Below are 20,321 nucleotides of genomic sequence, written 5' to 3' on the forward strand. Positions count from 1 at the left end.
AAAACCGATGTTAGCACCATTTGTTAACATCGGTGTTTTTAAACCCGATGTTAACATATCATACAATAACATCGGTTTTTTGGAAAACCGATGTTAACGTCTTTTAATTAACATCGGTTTTACGAAAAACCGATGTTAACGAAATGATGTTAACATCGGTTTTTCTCAAAAAATCGATGTAACGTTAACATCATTCGATTAACATCAGTTTGTTATTGAAAACCGATGTTGGACTCATATTTTAAAATTTCAGAACCCGACCCCTAGCTACTTTCCTCGCGCTTTGTTCTTCGCTTCTTCTTCTTCGCGACCGTGAGTACAGCTTCTTCAAGTTCTTTGTACAGCTTCTTCGCGACCGTGACACGTAGCCACGTTACCTAGGTACAACTTCTTCTTCTTCTTCTTCTTCTTCTTCTTCTTCTTCTTTGTAACCACAAGGACCTTAGTCTTTGTTGTCTTCTTCTTTTTCTTGTTCTTGTTCTTCTCTGTTTGTTTGTTTGGGGAACTTGTGCTCACTGGAAGGATGTTTGTTTGTGTGTGTTGCAAGGAGTTGGTTTGTGGAAGTCGTGCTTGCTGCAAGGATTAGGTTTTTGCTCGCATTGTGTCATTTTGAGTGAGGAAAATTATTTGATGTCTAAGCTTCATTTCGTCTAACCTACTATGTCTGTGTTGTTTCGGTTCGAAGGGCAAAGTGGTTTTCTACTCAACCTGGTTGTAGTGAAGAAATTCAGATGTTTATCTTTATTGTTTACTCATTTGTTGAGTTTTTAGACTTTACTTATAAAAATAATTTATCAACATCTATTTTTTTTCTTATTATACCATATCACTTATCATACCTAAATTTTTTATTTTGACTTCTTTTTCTTTCTAGATGTTAATTAACATTTGGTGTTCACCTATCTTTTCTCCTTTTAACAACTATAGATCGATGCATTTGTATTAACTTGTTTATGTTTGTCAAGGTACATCAAACATAAATCTTTGCCTCACATTAGATTCACATAACGTAATTTAATGATTTTATAAAAATTCTTAATATAAATGTTCATAGTTTCTTCTAAAATTATTTTCATCCTATTTGGCTTACTCTCAAGTGAAAAAAGCTCTTATAAAATCCTAACAACACACTCTAAAGCACATTTTTTTAAAAAAATACTATCTCCTATTGGCTAGAATAGAATTTATTACAAATTACAAAATTGAGCCTCACTTTTTATTTAACAAAACTCATTGCGTCACTCTATGATTTTGTAGTTCTTAATAATTTTAATCAATGATAGAAAGTAGAAAGTATGTTAAAAAGAATATGTTAATAGTGTATTATTGGCACTCCTCCTATTCAGATCTCACATTTTGAATGTGGGTGGGACTAATCCACTTCTAAGTATCGAGGCTGCTGCTCTCAACATGTTAAATCAATCACATGACAGCAGAGACCATAACTGTATTATGTGAGCTATTTGTTTATTAAATAGCATTTACTTTTCATTCCATGAAAGGGAGAAAAAAAATCTCATTTCATAGAAAGAGCTGGTGCCTATTTGGATATCAGGATCACTCTACAATTACTTCTGGTCCTAGATGCTCCTGTACAGAATACATTCGAACTTTTGATTTCACAGACCAAATTAACGTGCTTCGCTAAAAAAACTCAACAAAGTAAAGTTGACAACAATATTTACACTAAATTAGCACATATTTATGCAACAGATTGATGATTATCTCCATTTCAAGATCTGGGAACTTGGGTTAGTGTTAACAGCACTTGTATTCTTTTGATATTCTGCAAAACAAAAACTCCTTTGGTTCACCAAAATAATTTATCACATTACTCATTTCACTGAATTTTTCTCCAACATCTCTTCATCACAGCTGCATGGAAGAGTGAAATCTGGTACCTCCTCTATATCATCTGCAGGCTAATGATGAGAGACATTCAAGCGATATGGTTACAAAAGGAACATAAGATGAAAATGTCAAACACATCCAAGATAACCTACCTGCCATAATTCCAATAGCTGCCATAACAAGAATCCAACAATCATAACCAAGAAGAAAAGCTTGCCCGCCCATGCTCCACAAAAGAGGTATCTAAAAGAACAAAGACTGTCAGCACTGGTAGAAATAACTCCTTAATTCATTACAGCAAGTATACTTGAATATTGAACTGACATCACTCCTTAGTTCCTTATAATCAGATTCAGGTTCCTCCTTCTATTTGAACTACTAGCCCTGTAAAAAGAATTGCCATGATAGTATGCTGCCGAATGAAGATCCAAAAATACGTTTCTTGTTTTCCATACCAAGTACCAACCAGCTTATGCCTTATGTTACAAGCAGATTAAACAAATTAAGCTGAAGTAATTAACAAGGTCACATAACTAAAACTGAATGAACAATGGAGTTCCTATTACAACTATCAACTATATGTGTATTTGTTACCATTACAATTTACAAGTAAATTGTACCAATGATGTTTAGAGAGTACCGTGAGAGACGTTCAAGTAGATTTTGATTGGAGCACTTGAAAGCACGATCATATACAATTTCAGTCCTTTTGGCAACATCATGCCAGTTGTAGAGTTCTCTCATCTACAGAAATAACAAACAAAAAAGGAACTAATTTCCCCACTAAATGCATCCACCAGAAAGACCATTTAAACAACAAACTCACTCGATTATGCATGGCTTGCGGATCAATTTTTGGCAGCATAGATATTGCCTTTTGAATTGCATGCACCATATCACCAGGATCAGGTTCTGCCAAAACAATCATTTCATCGGGCAAAACCTATAAGCAAAGAAGTGAATTGGTACAAAGCCCCTCAAGATAGCATTCCAAAATTATGGAATTGAGAAGAAACTGAAGTCCATAACAAGACAAACTATATAAAACGCATATATTCTCATACTGAACAGGTATAGACAGAAATATTTTGCATCTACCTCGGGAACTCCTCCGACACGTGTGCTCACTGTTAATAATCCACAACTTGCAGCTTCTAATATGGCTATACAAAAAGCTTCTGTTAAGGAACTGAAACAGTGCAAACATTATTAATTATTAAAAATAGATATGCAATCAAGCATTGTAACTGTTGCTGATCTTGAGAACCCCAACATCTGACAATGAAAGAAACTCAATCATCTAGGATTCCTCAATGTCCAAAATTAGACAACAGATTGAAAAGCTTAATGTAAGGAGAGATTTGCTAAGGAAGCCAAACCTGTTTAAGAAGATGTGCCCAGATATTAGAACAGATCGGACTTGTACATGTTGCACAGCTCCCAACATTTCAACTCGATCTTGAAGAGAATGCTTTTCTCTCATCTCTTCCAACCGCACACGCTTAGGTCCATCACCTCCAATAATGAAACGAACCTTCAAATGGATATATGAGTTATGCCTTTGAAAGTCAATAATTACCAAAAAGAAACTAATCCAAATCATTCCTATATCATTACATATTTCTCTTGGTACTGGCTTCCTGTATGAGGGCATCTATAATGATAATGTATGCCCTAAAAAGATAGCTATCTGTCAACAGATAAAAAGTTTAAATCACAGTGAAGGCACATACTTGAGGACTTCAATCAAGTTTAGTTCAAGCACTAAAAAGGATTAATATCAAAGGTTATATGAATATACTTTTGGTAAACATACAGAAAGCTCATTCTAGAGCATTTATCAAAGGATTAGTACTATGTACATTGGCCAAAATACCAAACAATCTTTGATAGGTATTCCCCTATCAGAGACTCTGCAATTTGTATTAAAAAGATAAAAGGAAGGAAATACAGATAACAATCTGAGAGCAGAGATCCCTCATGTCAGAGAATAACTCTAGACTCCCAATCCTAATCAATTCCCTCCGTGCCTTAAAATTCCCCTCCCCTCCACTAATAACAGACTCTCCGCAAAACTTCTCTCTCCTCTAACTAACTTCCAATCTCATCCCTCCTAACAGAATAGAAACTGAGCTATTGGGCCTTTGGGACCTTTGGGCCTGCAAGTGTACACCTTAAGGGGCCTCCCTACATTAGGCTAGTTCTCATCAATGTCATCCGCTACAAAATCTGCCTTGTCCTCAAGGCAGAAAGAAGGAAACTCGTCCTTGATTGAAGCCGCAATTTCCCAAGTCACCTCTTCAACTGGTTGGGACTTCCATAGGATCGACCACTCCAAAGTGGAGCTCCATTGCATGGCGATTACAGCCTCAGGTTGAGGGATTTCAGGATCCCCTACTTCCATTCCAGGTGGTAAAGCAGCAGCCACAGAACCGCGATTGAGAGAGCGCTTTAACTGGGATACGTGAAACACTGGATAAATCCGTGCTGAATCAAGTAGCTTCACCTTATAAGCTACTTCACCAATTTTGGAGATAACCAGAAAGGGGCCTAAGTATTGGGGATAGAATTTTGGATTGATACGTCGGGCTACTAAATGTTGACGATGTGGACAACGCTTAACATAAACCCAATCACCTACGACATATGTAACATGTCGACAGTGAGCATCAACATGTTTCTTCATAGTTTGTAGGACCCTGTTTAGATGGTATTTCAATTGATACAATGCTTCGTCGCAGTCGATGAGAACGGAGGCAACAGATTCAACTTATGTTTCTCCCACCAAAAAACGAAGCACTGTAGGGGGTGGGCGACCATACACCACCTCAAAGGGAGATTTGGTGGAAGCTGAATGGGAAGAAGTGTTGTACCAGAATTTTGCCCGGATAACCAGGAATACCATTGGTTGGTTGTTTCGTCTGCCCATCGGTTTAGGGGTTATAGGTGGTGCTCATGCGCAGAACTGTGCCCTGAAGCCTGAAAAGTTTCCCCCAAAATTTACTCAGAAAGAGGGGGTTCTCGATCAATAATAGAATTGGGAAACACGTGCAGTTTGGCCACATCTCTGATGAAACTTTCTGCAACTGTTTTGGCTGTAAAAGGGGCAATCCTGTAATAAAATCCATAGAGATATCTGTCCAAACCACCTCTAGGATGGGAATGGATTGCAGCAGATCGGTTGGTGACATGGCCTGATACTTATGCCACTGGCACACATCACAACGAAGGATATATTCCATTATTGTCTTTTTCATACCTTTCCAATAGAAGGTTGCTGCCATCCGTTTGTTAGTCTTGGTAAATCTGGAGTGTCCTCCTATTCAATCAACAAAGTAGGAATCAAGTTGGAGCTCTTAGACAATATAAGTCTGCCCTTGAAAAACATTAAACCATCTCTCAAAGTATAATCAGACATGGCTGCTGGGTTGGAATGCAAAGCCCCCTTGATTCAAATCAAATCCCGGTCATTCAAAACCTCTTCACGAAGCTTAGGGAAATCCACCCAATATGGGCTTATAGAAACAACATTAAGCTCGGCTGATTTAAATTGACAGGACAGAGCATCCGCTGCTTTGTTCTCTGGGCCAAGTCTGTAAATCACCTCAAATTGAAACCCCATCAATTCAGAAAGCTAGCATTGTTGATCCGAGGTTGTAATCCACTGCTGCAACAAATGTTTTAGGCTTCTACGGTCGGTGTAGACCTCGAAGCTCCTACTGAAAAGGAAATCATGGCGCCAATGCTGAACCGAGAGTGCCAACGCCATGATTTCCTTTTCATACACAGACCTCTTTCTTGGTCAGCATTGTCAAGGGAGGACAATCTTGCCATAATCTTTCATGAATCTCATGTATTAGCTCGTGAGGCCCAAGAATCCTCTCACTTATTTTGCTTTACAAGGAATTGGCCAATCCAGAACAGCTTGTACTTTCGAAGGATCCATGTTAACTCCCCGAGCAGAAATGATGTGTCCCAAATACTCAATAGAGGTCCAGTTTTGCCACAACTTGAAAATGTCTATATACTAACTTTTTGAATGTAGCCCCAAGTAACTATGCCCAATTTCTTCCCCTTTAATCTTTTAAGAGGAAATTTGGGGGAGCTAGATTCTTCACTATCTAAGCATAAATTTTGAAAATAGATGACCTCATGCATGTTCAAGTTAGCTGATAAAAATTCATTGATAACAAACAATAAATGACAAAATGAGCAAAACTATTCTATTACTAACATTCCTTTGTGCCCCATATAATTATTCATCATAAAAGTAGGACCAACATCCAAAGTAAAATCATCACTCCTTTTTCTTGAAGGTCAACATGAATTATCCTTCTATAGAAACAATATGATGTTTTATTTTCCAGCAAATTTTCTCAGGTAAATTCTCTAATTATCATAAAAAAGAAATGTGAAAAGAACTCATTAGGGAATTTATAAAAGCTGCCAATAAACCATTGCATCAGAATTTTATTATTATTACTAATTTACTATTATTATTATTAACATTTGGGTGAGTATTTCATAACAGCTTTGAGGTGACACCAAATAAGTGATTGCTAAAAATTCTAATAAAATTTTGAGGACTTAAAAATTACAAAAACGGATTTGTTTAGTAGATAGCACCAACTGCAGCTTTGAAAGCCAGTCCTTAAGCTGTTCTGAATAGCATCTATAATATAATTGTTCAGAGCAACAGAAAAAGCACCATAAAGAGATTTTACCAAACTAAAGTTTGCAACTTTAAGCACCATAATATAAAGGTAAAGCATTCTGAAAAGGGGCTTTAGCTTATTAACATTTCTTCCAAGATGTCAGGGCCCAAATTTCCTAGTTATGCAAAACAAAAACTAACAATATTATCAGCAACTCACATTGGGATGTAATCGGCATACTTCTGGAATGACTTCAACAAGCAAATCAACTCCCTTCCGATAAACCAATCGGCTGATAACAACAATAACAATTTCTGATCCACTTGGACGATCCACTGCTGGCTTGAAAATGGCAGTGTCAACAGCATTGGGTACGACAAAAACCTTTTCTGGTGGCAAACCTGACCGCAACACAGTGTTTTCCTTGCTTGTATGGGAAACACATATGGCTTGACTCACATCTGCCAAGGTAAACTGCAACACCTTGTTCATGTGGATGCTTCCAACATCAGCAAAACCGTAAAGTGAATGATCAGTGAACACAACCTTGTATCCCATGGTTCTTGCATGCATAAGAGCTTCATGACAAAATGTTGAAAAGGCTTGATGCCCATGCACCACTGTAATTCTTTCTCGAATAAGAATAGTTCTAATAATTGGTAGTAACCCATAGAAGGTCGGTAATGTATTCTGCATAACAAATGGACTCCATGGAATATAGTAGACTTTCAGACCACCGGTCATATATCGGACCCCAGATCGATTTCCATAAGCATGAGTTGCAACCACCACCTGAATAGACATTTTATTTGAATTCACATCATTTCAAACTACCTCAGCATAATTAAGAAAAAAGAGTAAATTACTCTCACTCCCATTAGTCCCATATATTTTGCATTTACTACACAAACCTCCCATCCCCATCTATAATGGAAACCTACACAAATCTCTCATGTGCAACTAAATCCAAAATGCTACAAAACCTAATAAACTTGTTAACTATGTGTCCACTAGGTTTGCAAGCAAATCAATTTATGGCTCGCATTCCAATGTAAAAGATGGGATTAATTTTGGCACTCATCTCAATCAACAATTCAAAATCAATCCTACCAAAATTTAAAACAAATAGGCACTAAACTGTTAGCTATTGTTAATTAATTATCACTAGTCTGCTGGATCCAGATAGCCTATAGTCAGCATCATTTACACATGCATTCTCATAATTAGTAATTTGAAAGTGTCAAATCAAAAGATCAGATGGCTCATGTTTTATCTCAAATAAATCAAATTTAAAACACACTTTTGATATTTGAGCCACCCAATCTAGTTGACAAAAACTGACAGCATGAATGTATCTAATTTCGGACTGCATTGAATACATTTCCCAAGTTTGCTGCTACCCCCAAAATTGCATGTCTAAAAAAGGGGGAGACTGCATTTATTTTGGCTTAACGGAACCTTCAATTCAGCCTTTCATCAAATGAAAGCATTGTGATAGAAATACAAAGGTATCATATTGAATCAGAGAAAGAAACAAAAATATAGGCTGACCTTGTGGCCTAACTTGAGCAAACACTGTGAGAGATAATATATGTGATTCTCCACACCTCCAAAGTTGGGATAGAAAAAATCTGAGACCATCAGGATTCTATGCTTTTGGGAATCATCCATCATGTCCCCTTCACACACAGATGGCTGCAGAATAACAGTATTAGATTAGTAATTTTAATCAGAAAACACGCATTATGCAAGAAATACAAAATTTTGAGCCTATACACTCTGAAGAAATAAAGGCTCTGCAAACCCAATACGATCGAGAATGAAATCCAGGTCCCTAGTGGAAGCAATAGTGCTCCCCAGTATCCCTTTCTTACTAGAAATATAATTAGATAAATAGATCCTTACCAGAAAAAAAATTTAATGACCGAAACAAAATTTAAGAGCGGTGATTCAGTGTCAAACACAAATATAGATTTTTTTTTTTTGTTTGAAGATCAAATATAGAATGTTGCTTTCGAGCGAAAAGGACACGAAATAACTCCAAGATTTTCTACTTCCTACCAATTTTGAACTAGGGTTAATTTATCTATGCATTGTTTATCTAAACTTAATGTGAAAACTTTAAAGAAAAATAAAGGTTTTATAATAAGAAAATACTAGACTATCATATATTTTTGTTGAAATACAGTCATATGCTTTATGCTATAAACTAGTAAGTGATCCGTGCAGATGTACAGATCAGGCCGGTCGTTATGCATTTTTTTATGAGTACAATTATTTGTTTAAAAATAAATAATTAAATATGAGATAAAAGTAAAATATTTTGATCAAAATCAAACCATAGAGGCATCTTATATTCTTAAAATTATAAAAAATTAACATGATTGAAAATGAAACAAAATTTTAAAAAAAATACTTATATGTCTAATTAATAAATTTTATAAAAAAATATCATTTTATAAGTTAATTACAAAAATTAAGTGTAATATATTTTTAAATAAAATTTTAGACTTAATTAAAATAAACTTTTTATAAAGAATATTCTTTACAGACAGACAATCATTCTTAAGTTGAATTAAATATAAATATTGTAAACAACAAAATTTTCTTCTAAGTAATTAATACAATTACATTCATAGGACTCAAATTTAAAATCATTAAGCTCGACAATAATCCTATGTCATATCAATTAATACATGCATTGAGTGATTAAAATTTATTACATAACAAATTAATTTAAAAGCTTTCTTTTAAGTATTTAACCCTGTTATATTAATGCATTAATATTTACTATTGAGTAAACAAATTAATTAATGAAATCTATTTTATTTAATTAGATATTTAAAATTTAAATCCTTAAAAATAAAATTATATAAAAGTGTATCACATATTATAAATTATAATCTTATAAGTAATTACATTTAAAATAATTATATATTCATAGTGTTCTCGAATATCAGAGTCTTAAAAAAAGAAATTATACGGATTTTTAAATATTTAATTCCAGAAATAAAAAATATTTAATATTGTGTAAATAAATTAATTAATGAAATCTATTTTATTTAATTAGATATTAAAAATTTAAATCCTTAAAAATACAATTCTAATAAAATGCTCGAATGAAAATATATCCCATATTATTATCTTATAAGTGATTTGATTTAAAATAATTATATATTCTATAATTCATAGTGTTTAAATATTAGTGGTCTTAACAAAGAAATTATACATATTCTAAATATTTAATTCCAAAAATAAAAAATATTTAATTAATAAAAACTTATTAACAAAATTACATGATAATTTTATATATTTCACTTTAACACATCATTGGATAACATCCTCTCGAAAAAGAGAAAAAAGCACAATTGTGCTTCAGATACAAAAACACACCCTATGACATCTAAAATTTATAGAACGACCTAAACCATAACAATACCTTACTACTAAGAAACACATCATCATATCACCCTCAAGAATCAAAATACCCCATCATGCATATAAAAGACTCCCAACATATATAGTTATGAATCTTATACATCAAAACTTTTAATCACACCCCCTCTAAACAATATTCTATATTTGGACCACTGAGATACCAACTTCAAATCATTATTTTGAAGCTTTCTTCAAGTAAAATGAATACCCCTACACGCCTTTTCATGACTCGAAGTATGCTAGAAGAGCCCAACGCTAACTTTATCTTGCAATAGCTTCGAAATAGTCCAAATTGAATCTTATACCATATTGTCTTTGCCAAAATTCGGTCTTCTTTATAGTCCAGTAACCCAATTCCCACATACACAAACTCCTTCAATAAACCTCCATGCCCACCAAACATTTGATACCATGCTTGAACAAAAAAAATATCACTCTTCAAACCATTATCTCATTCAGACATCCCCATGTAAACTCTGGAATTAAGAATCCAACCTGATTAAGGATATTGCAAACCTCTCCCTTCTAGTATTCATTTGCCAGGAAAACACCTGTACAAAAATGTGTTTTTTCCAGCCAAATGAATATGATAAAAAGCACAAGCAGAGCAACAATATACAATAAACATAGTCCCTAGAACCCACCCACCTATAACACAATGCCAAATAACGATACCCCTCCATCTAAGAGCAAAAAATGCTTACATCCCGTGCATATCTCAACCTCCTCCCAAAAAGGCTAAACATCAGACCCAACAAAAAGGTCAAGAATCTTAACCTATACAACTACAAAAAGGTCAAGAATCTTAACCTATAATGAGATATTAATAATTAGATATAAGAGAGATGAGAGAAAGGGATAGAGAGAGAGAGAGAGGGAGAGGGAGAGAGGGAGGGAGAGAGAGTCGACAACATGAGAGAGAGAGACAGCATAGCCAGAGACAGAGGAGTAGAGAGAACATCCACCGTGAAAGAGGGAGAGACAGCAGGGGGGGAGAGAGAGAGAGAGTGTTAGAGCCAGAAGGAGTTCTAGAGGGAGCCACGAAGAGAGTCTCAGACGACACCGTGCAAGGAGCAGTGCTGCCTACAACCAGCACTGGAGTTATGCTCATCACGGAGACCATGACGGCGACGTGGACAACAGGTCCATCAGCAATGATGGTGAATAGGTCCAAGTAACTCGTACGAGGAAGATGATCACAGCAACTCACGGTGTGCCATCAAGACCCAGAAACAACCACAGACTCGATAGAACAGTAATGTGGAGAGACAAGGCTGACATCACAACCTTCTATTTTTGTAGATTCCCTGATTGAGTGAATGAGAAGGACTTATGGCAGATATTCCACAGATGGGGTACGGTGTGGGAGGTGTTTATCCCCAAAACTAAAAACAAGGAAGGCCATAGATATGGCTTTGTCAGGTTCAAAGAGGTAGAAGATGAATTGCGGCTGGAACGGCAACTTAATAACAACATTTTCTTCGGCAAGACGAAAATGTTTGTTAATCGGCCCAAGTTTGAACGGGGTAAGATAGCCAATAGAAATCAAAAGAATCACTTTACACCTGATAATGGCATGCCACAAGGTGTGACCAACTATGGTCAAGGAGTCCCGCACACAAACGTCAACGGCGCAAGACTTCGGTCTTATGCTGAGGTGGTTACAATGGCCTCGCCGGGACAGAGCATCTTATACAACCAGAGGCCAGATTTTTCACAAGCTTCACAAGACATACATAGGCCGTCGGTGGTTTTCAACACAAATATGGACCAAAAGGAATGGCTCCAGAAGGCGTGGGTTGGTCGTCTAAAAAACAGGGGGATGTTCCAAAAGGTAGAGGATGAGCTTAAGTGGGTCTTAGACCCTGAAGTTATTCCTTGCTACTGGGTTGACGATTGGATCATCCTTCTCAACTTGGACGATTCTAAGGCCACCCAGATTATGCAAGAGGAGAAGACGCATGGCTCCACACCCATCCTGGACCTTCAGAAATGGTCCCAGGATATTCGCCCAACCCATAGGCTCGCCTGGATACTTCTGTGGGGCTTGTCGCCGACAGCGTGGGAGTCAGAATACATGGGGAAGGTGGTAGCGGCGATCGGCAATATGGTGGAAGTCGATGAACTGGTGGAACAGAGGCGACACCTTGACGTCGCAAGAATCTTAATCCGGACAACGATGAAACCAGGAATCCGAACGGAGTTGAAGGCGGTCATTGACGGAATCGAAACCACTCTTCATGTGGTTGAAGACACGACATGTTTGGGTACGAGGTTGGACCAGAATAGGATAGCCTCCCGGATGCCGCCGTCTCTGTTCTCGACGGAGCCAAATAGCCCTGTCGCTACCGAAACTGACCTATATGGGGCTGATTCCATGCGTGAGCCCTCTGAAGGTAGTCCAGATTATGACGGCGCCGGTTTCTCCACCGTCGGGAGACTGGACCGCGATCTCCATATGCGCCGTGACCATTGGGTCCAAGCCATTGGGCGCTGCAGCTTGGACCGGTCCTCCACCGATAACGATGACATGGATTATCCACATGAAGACAACGAAATTTTGAACCTTTACCCAACCGTTGAAGCTGCTGTTATGTCTCAGCAAATTAGCTCTGGTCAAAAGGTGGTAAGTGGGGTGCATTAAATGCTTCGAGTCAGGGGAATAGGAGAGAGAGTATTCACAAACAAGCACCGAAAAGGCAAGTTGACTCACTTGCCGGTCAGCAGAGGAATCCATTTGAGGAAACCTCTGCATGCACAGACCGCCCAGCAGAAGGAAAGCAGGAACAGCAACATCTGAAGGTAGTAAGCCTACCAACATCCTCTGCCCAAGCCGACAACAGGGACAATATATCCCTAGACCAGAATGGCATAATAAAGGAAAAGGGGGATATGGGCCTCAGACCTCCAGGCCCAATTCCTGGCTCTGCTGATACTAAATATTAAGTTAGAAGAAAAACGGTTGGGGGGGCTAGAGAACAGGCCCAAAATAACCAGCAATTGGCTGTGGATCCTTTAACATATCCTATACAGGCTTCTCCTAACAAAGGAACCTTGAAGACAGCCCATACCAATACAATATCTCACCTGGAATCAGAATGTAAAAAGCGGGATGATGGGTACGGGCAATCAAACCCCCATATCATCCTGGAAAGACAGTGTGCCTTAATAGAAGAAATGGGTTTGACCCATGGTGAAGACAGCATGAAGATTCGTGAATTGATGTCAGAAATGGAAAAAAGGGACACCAAGCTTGCAGTTGAGATGGGTATTAAATATGTTCAACCATGATTATTCTCTCCTACAACTCAAGAGGATTGGGCAGGGGAATTAAGTGGACTGCCATTAGGAGGATTATCATGAAACAGAAGGTGGACCTTGTCTATATTCAAGAGACAAAAAAGGACTCTTTTGATAAGGCTATTTGTCAATTCATGTGGGGAGACTCCTCTGTATCTTGGGACTTTGTTCCATCAACCCAAGCATCAGGTGGCTTGCTGTGCCTGTGGAGTAACTCTGATTTCCAGGTTGAAAGGAGGGTCAAGGGAAGCCATTTTCTAATGTTGGTAGGCAAATGGGCAAAAGAAAACCAGTGGTTGCATATTGTCAATGTCTATGCCCCATGTGACCAAGCTGGGAAAAGGATCTTGTGGGATGAATTGAGACATCTCAAAGCCTCCAATCCCAATGGCCTATGGTGTGTCCTTGGAGATTTCAATTCTATTAGAAGCCAGGATGAGAGAATCACCTCATCTCAAAGGACTGTTACTACCTCAGATATCTCAGATTTCAATAACTGGATATCTGAGATGGAGCTTCATGATGTTAGATGCCTTGGAAGCAATTTTACTTGGTTTAGGCCCAATGGCAGTGCCAAGAGTCGCCTTGATAGATTTCTGGTGTGTGATCAATGGTTATCCTTGTGGCCTAATACCTCATAGCATGTCCTTCAAAGAGACTTCTCGGATCACTGCCCACTCATCTTGAAGACAAAAATGGTGGACTGGGGCCCTAAGCCTTTTCGGGTTGTGGATTGGTGGTTGAATCAAAAAGGCTACCACTCTATGGTTAAGGAGGCTTGGACTGCAGATCAGCAGGGTGGTTGGGGTGGAATTGCACTTAAAAACAAACTGAGGAACTTGAGAAACTCCATAAAACAGTGGAGTAAAGAGAAGGGGGACATTAAAGCTAATAAGATTCAGCAGTTGAAGCAGAAGCTATCTAATTTGGAGACTCTTGCTTCCCATAGAACTCTATCTGAAAGTGAAGTTCAGACCAAGAGAGCTTTGCAACAAGAGCTGTGGGATACTGCAAATGCCTATGAATCCTTGATGAGACAGAAGTCTAGGGCCAAATGGATCAAGGAAAAGGATCGTAATTCAGCTTATTTTCACAAGCTGATTAATTTCAGAAGATGTTCAAATGCTGTTCCTGGAATTTTCATTGATGGTGCATGGATTCAGCAGCCTCATCTTGTCAAGAATGCAGTGCTTACCTTCTTCCATGAAAGATTCACTGAACAGAATTTTCACAGACCTACCCTGGATGGGGTCAATTTTCCTATGATTCATCATAATCAAAGAGAGGGGCTGACTGCCCCTTTCTCTGATTCAGAAATCAGAGATGCTATTTGGAGTTGTGCTGGTGATAAATGCTCGGGGCCAGATGGTTTTAATTTTAGATTTATCAAGGAGTTTTGGGGGCTGCTCAAACCTGATTTTCGAAGATTTGTGGATGAATTCCATGCTCATGGAAGCTTTCCTAGAGGCAGCAATGCCTCTTTTGTGGCTCTTATTCCTAAGATATCTCAACCCCAGTCTCTAAATGATTACAGGCCCATCTCTCTCATTGGCTGCATGTATAAAGTAATAGCAAAACTCTTGGCAAATAGGTTGAGGATTCTGCTGGATGAGTTAATTGATGAAAGGCAGATAGCCTTCATAAAAAATAGGCACATTCTCCATGGAATTCTGATTCTCAATGAAGTGGTGGATGAAACTATTCACAGAAAGAAGCCTGCTATGATTTTCAAAGTGGACTTCGAAAAAGCTTATGATTCAGTATCATGGTCTTTCTTGGACTATATGATGGCAAGGCTAGGATTCTGTCCTAAATGGAGGAAGTGGATTTCTGCTTGCCTTCAATCAGCCACCATCTCAATTTTAGTAAATGGGAGCCCTACAAAGGAACTAGTCCCATCTAGAGGACTGAGACAAGGAGACCCTTTGGCTCCTATGCTATTTAATATAGTGGTTGAGGGCCTTACTGGCATGATGAGAGAGGCTTAATAAAAACCTCTATAGAAGTTTCTTGGTTGGGAAGCAAAATGTGCCTATAAATATATTGCAATATGCTGATGACACAGTTTTTGTTGGAGAGGCTTCTTGGGATAATATTATTGTGCTAAAGTCCATGCTTAGGGGCTTTGAAATGGTTTCAGGTTTGAGGATTAACTATGCAAAAAGCCAGTTTGGGGTTGTCGGTTTTCAGATCAATTGGGCTCATGATGCAGCCCAATTTCTGAATTGTAGGCAGCTGGACATTCCTTTCCACTACTTGGGAATGCCTATTGCTGTAAAAGCTTCCAGCAGGATGGTTTGGGAGCCTTTGATTAACAAGTTTAAAGCTAAGCTCTCCAAGTGGAATCAGAAGTTCTTATCTATGGGTGGCAAGGTCACCTTGATAAAATCTGTCCTCAATGCGCTTCCTATTTATCTTCTATCTTTCTTCAAGATTCCTCAGAGAATAGTAGATAAACTGGTGTCTCTTCAAAGAACATTCATGTGGGGGGGAAATCAACACCATAATAGAATTTCTTGGGTCAAATGGGCTGACATATGCACTCCAAAGATTGGTGGGGGATTGGGGATCAAAGACCTGTCCAAATTTAATGCAGCCTTGAGAGGAAGATGGATCTGGGACCTAGCCTCCAATCATAAGCAGCTGTGGGCCAGAATTCTAACTTCTAAATATGGAGGATTGTCAGATTTGCAGAATGGTAGGGATAAAGGATGGCACTCCCAATGGTGGAAGGACCTTAGAAACCTTTATCATCAGCCTGAATTTCAAATTATTCACCAGAATATGATCTGGAAGGTTGGTTGTGGGGATAAGGTAAGATTCTGGCAAGACTCATGGCTGGGACAGGGATGCAGCCTTCAGCAGAAGTACAATCAATTATTTTTTATTAGCAGACAGCAAAACCTTCCCATCTCTAAAATGGGAAAGTTCTATCAGAATACATGGAATTGGGATCTTAAATGGAGAAGGAACCTCTTTGATCATGAGAATGAGCAAGCAATAGCTTTCATGGATGATATATCTGCTATTTCTTTTCATCAGCTGCTGCAGGACTCAATGTTGTGGAAAGCAGACCCTACTGGGATCTACTCTACTAAGTCAGCATATAGCCTCTGGCTACCTACCAACAGACCTGGTCAGCACAGCAGGAACTTCAAGATTCTATGGAAGCTTAAAATTCCCCCAAGGGCTGAGTTGTTCTCATGGAGGTTGTTTAGAGATAGGCTCCCTACCAGGGCTAATTTGCTTAGGAGAAATGTGGCTCTACAGGATACTATGTGTCCTCTTTGTGGAAATCACCAGGAGGAGGCTGGGCACCTTTTCTTTCATTGCAGAATGACTATACGGTTGTGGTGGGAATCCATGAACTGGACCCGGACTTTGGGAGTTTTCTCAGATGACCCTGCTGCACATTTTATCCAATTCTGTGATGGGTTTGGGGCACAGAGGAATCACAATAGGCGCTGTGTATGGTGGATTGCTTTAACTAATACTATTTGGCAGCATAGGAATTCCCTGCTGTTTAAGGGCACCCCATTTCAACCTCCCAAAGTGATGGATGATGCTTTATTTCATGCATGGTCTTGGCTTAAAGCTACGGAGAAGGGATTTAATATTCCTTTTAACCAGTGGTCTACCAATCTTCTGGAGTCCTTCGGTTAATTTGTAATATATCCTTAATAGTGGGGTTTTTTGTTGGGATTGCTTTTGGAAGGTGGCACCTTGAGTGCATTGTATCTGTTTCATTCAGTACCTCTGGTACTGTATGTTTTCTATATTAATAATACTATAATTTTGCCTTCCAAAAAAAACAAATTGATATGCCAAGATTGGAGACAAAAACTGTTGTAAACAAACATTCATGAGAAAACCTTACAAAGCAAAAGTATATATTGTAAAAACTAATCCTAACATAAAAAATATCCAGCACTGATAGTCTTGCACAGAATCCCTCTTAGCATACCTGTAAAAATCTATACTTCCATATGGGTCACTTCTACGTTCAAAAAAGATTTTACCATTTCCTATTTTTTCTGGTGAGACAAAGGAAAACAGAGGGCGCTAATCTATTAGCCAATAAGTGTAAACTAATACAATCTGAAGTTACTTCAAAAAAATTTAAGTGAGGAAAAAAATAAATACTAAGCTTAGCTAAAAGATGTGCTGGCTTATTAGCCTCTCTGCTAACATGATTGCATTGGACGTTTTCATCAAGTGAACAGTCGAGAGGGGATTAAGATTCAACTATAATTTTTCTAAAACCTTCATGCCAAATCAAGCAGAGGCCATGATAGGTCCCCCAAAGTTCTGCAATTTAAAGTACTGTCTCTAAGAATTCCACTGCAACCTGTTAGAGGAAAGAAGATATCAATTGAAGCATTAACTTTTACCCAATCAATATGAGGAGGCTGCCATCTTATAGCACTAGAATTTGTTATTTAAAGTTTTGATTGAATGACTCACATAAATCCTAATATTCACTGGCTAAGGAGAAGTCTTGCATGGATTTTTTAATGTCCTTGCTAGTAAAAACCAAATTATTTATCAATCTCCAAATTACATCCACCAAAAAGCCAAATAAAAAGTGTCAATCATTAGGAGAAGCCTTGGTAGCCAAAGTTACCAACCAAATACATACTGCTTCAGAGTAGTGATTATAAGAACCAACAGCTAAAAAAGCATACATTCTACCCCAAAACAAAGAATTGTCATATATCGTTAACTCCACACACTACAGCATCTGATAATAAAGCATTCAGATTCTAGGACCGGTATGCTTTTATCTCACCAATTCTCTTAAGTTGGAGCACCATAAGTTTACCAAAACTACACTGCACTAACTGAGCATATGACTCTTCCTTTCCTTTCTATTCACGCCCCAACACTTCCTAAACTCACCCAATATGTTTTCATAACTCAATGCTCACTCATCTCAGCCCAAACATTCTAAAACTTACTATTCACGCCTAAACACAGGGTTTTTCACATCCGTGATCATAATCATATATACAAAAATCATCTCATAATTAATTACAAACACTTAAACACTTAAAAAATGCTGCAATCTAGTTGGATCAAAAGCAAGTCAAGGATTATTCCAGCTTGAGGTAAAATCATGTAATGTAGGATATACTACACCACCAAGGATATTCCCCATCAGAAACTAAGCTGTGGGGATCACTATGTTTTGGCTCAACACACAACCACATGATTCATGCACAAATCCACATTAAAATCTAACTAAAATTTATAAAAATCAGCACAGGAAAATCTAATAAAAAACCAGTGAAGAGTTTGTATATTCTGGTTTTCTACTCTGCCTCTTACCTGCTCTGCTAACTTCAATTGGAAAATGGAGCTGCCGCAGTAGCTGCTTTGAAGATTGGAAAGAGGCCTGAGAATGCAGGATAGCTTATTGGGGTAAGATCAAAATATGCATATTTCCTATGAAAAAGATCAAAAACAATACATAATAATTGTAAAAAATTCAATCCATTTGGTTCTGGAATGAGATGGATGCTTGCTGAATTTATGAAAGCTTCATACAAATGGAGTTCTCATTTTACCAAACTGATGATATTTTAAAAAATTTCTTAGCAACCTAGCCTTCAAAGCAAAAGTCAATAGATAGAAAGCCAAAAGAAAAAAAGTCAGAAAAGCAACTATAATATCTCAGGATTAAAGAAAGTCTGCAAAAATCAGTGGAAAAACATACAAATATGTTAAATTGACTGGTCCTCCTGATATAATTACACCAAACTGACCAAAGCACAACTACATTTTGATGACTATTGCTATGTGATAGCAACACTATTAGAGATAGAGACTACATGATCAGTTGGTCCCAGGTTCAAATGCCAACGGAAGCCAAGCTACACTGCCTGCACTTAGGCCTCCCTTGCCCGTTTCCACACTACTTCCTGGACCTCTTTTATAACCCAAAAAGGAAAAGGAAAAAATTCTGATATTCTAAAGAGAAGGTTGGATCAAGTCAAAAAGCAAAATATCATTTTAATTTTTACCATTTTCTGATATAGACCTCTATGTTTCAGCTATAGGATACATATTTATTCAGAAACTAATCAAGTATATATGTATTCAGGACAGAAAAATCACAGTAAAAGTAGGTATATTACAAGTAGTTGTAAAAAATCCACAATGAAACCAAATGAAAATCCCAAATGGATACCCTCAAAATAAAAAATACAATATAATGCAGCACAGAATCAATAGTACGTTATGAAACAATTCCCAAATTAGGGTCCAAACTCATGCTAGTAATCATCTATTCAAACACATTCTCAATATTGAGTCAACATCTCAAAGGGTAAGTTCACAAAGTCGCAGTTTCAGGCAACAAAGTTTCAACTTACAACAATAACAGCAGAGGCAAACGGAGATAATTTTTAGGTTTAGCGATTGACAACCCGTAAAAAATGAGGTTTATATAACATTGCAAATAATATGTGTATTTCTATTTATAAATTTCAACTTGCTCACCTTGAATTTGAAATGCCAGGAGCCCGGAGGAGCGTGCAATATTTTTTTTTTATATAGCCTAGAAGGTTCCGTGAGTCCCGAAGCTGGCTGCTGTCCCTTTTCCTTCATCTACAGGTGTCAATAAAGAAAACAACCAAGTGAGGGACTGGGCTGGTGGCGCCCAATACTATACCCACTGCGATCATCTTCTCCATCTTTGCTCCCTCACAAGTTTTTTACACGCGGAACCGTCAGTGCAGCATGATCATGGGCTGGGCTGGGTTATGCTGGGCCTCCAACCCAACCTAGAGCCATTAGCAAAGCTTAAAAGAGGATTCGTATTCAAAACTTCTTATTAAGATTTGCACTAATTAGAAATTCTAAGAAAAATTATTCCTAATACTCTTTTTAGGGACTCCGTATTTTGTTTTATCACACTAAAACCGAGGTGAGTTCTTAAACCATGACATGGTGAACACATAATTGAAATGTCGTTTATAACTAATTAATTGAACAGTGTTTGTATGCTTTGCTAAAAAAGCATGATATGATGTTAGTATTTGATAACATAAATATAATTATTTCAGGTTTGATTTA

General features: G+C 37.7%; 1 protein-coding gene across 15 annotated transcripts; it reads right to left on the bottom strand.

Annotated features, from left to right (window-relative positions):
• Positions 1–1,466: 1,466 nt before the first annotated feature.
• On the bottom strand, positions 1,467–20,054 carry LOC114403114 (phosphatidylinositol N-acetylglucosaminyltransferase subunit A-like). 15 transcript variants are annotated; one of them, XM_028365866.1, is made up of 11 exons: positions 19,746–19,867; positions 18,573–18,639; positions 17,508–17,592; positions 8,058–8,201; positions 6,726–7,298; positions 3,231–3,385; positions 2,950–3,040; positions 2,678–2,794; positions 2,492–2,595; positions 2,004–2,094; positions 1,467–1,922 (listed from the first exon to the last, which is right to left on the bottom strand). In XM_028365866.1, the coding sequence occupies exons 3-11, from the start codon at positions 17,511–17,513 to the stop codon at positions 1,836–1,838; spliced, it is 1,368 nt and encodes a 455-aa protein (XP_028221667.1). In that variant the 5' UTR covers positions 17,514–17,592; positions 18,573–18,639; positions 19,746–19,867; the 3' UTR covers positions 1,467–1,835. The 15 variants fall into 15 exon arrangements, 13 of the variants coding, with proteins under 13 accessions (XP_028221667.1, XP_028221668.1, XP_028221669.1 ...); XM_028365867.1 differs by having other exon boundaries at positions 18,573–18,689; positions 19,746–19,857; XM_028365868.1 differs by lacking the exon at positions 19,746–19,867 and adding an exon at positions 19,619–19,646.
• Positions 20,055–20,321: the final 267 nt, after the last annotated feature.

The sequence above is a fragment of the Glycine soja genome, chromosome 20 (assembly GCF_004193775.1).
Source record: "Glycine soja cultivar W05 chromosome 20, ASM419377v2, whole genome shotgun sequence".
Classification (NCBI taxonomy): domain Eukaryota; kingdom Viridiplantae; phylum Streptophyta; class Magnoliopsida; order Fabales; family Fabaceae; genus Glycine; species Glycine soja.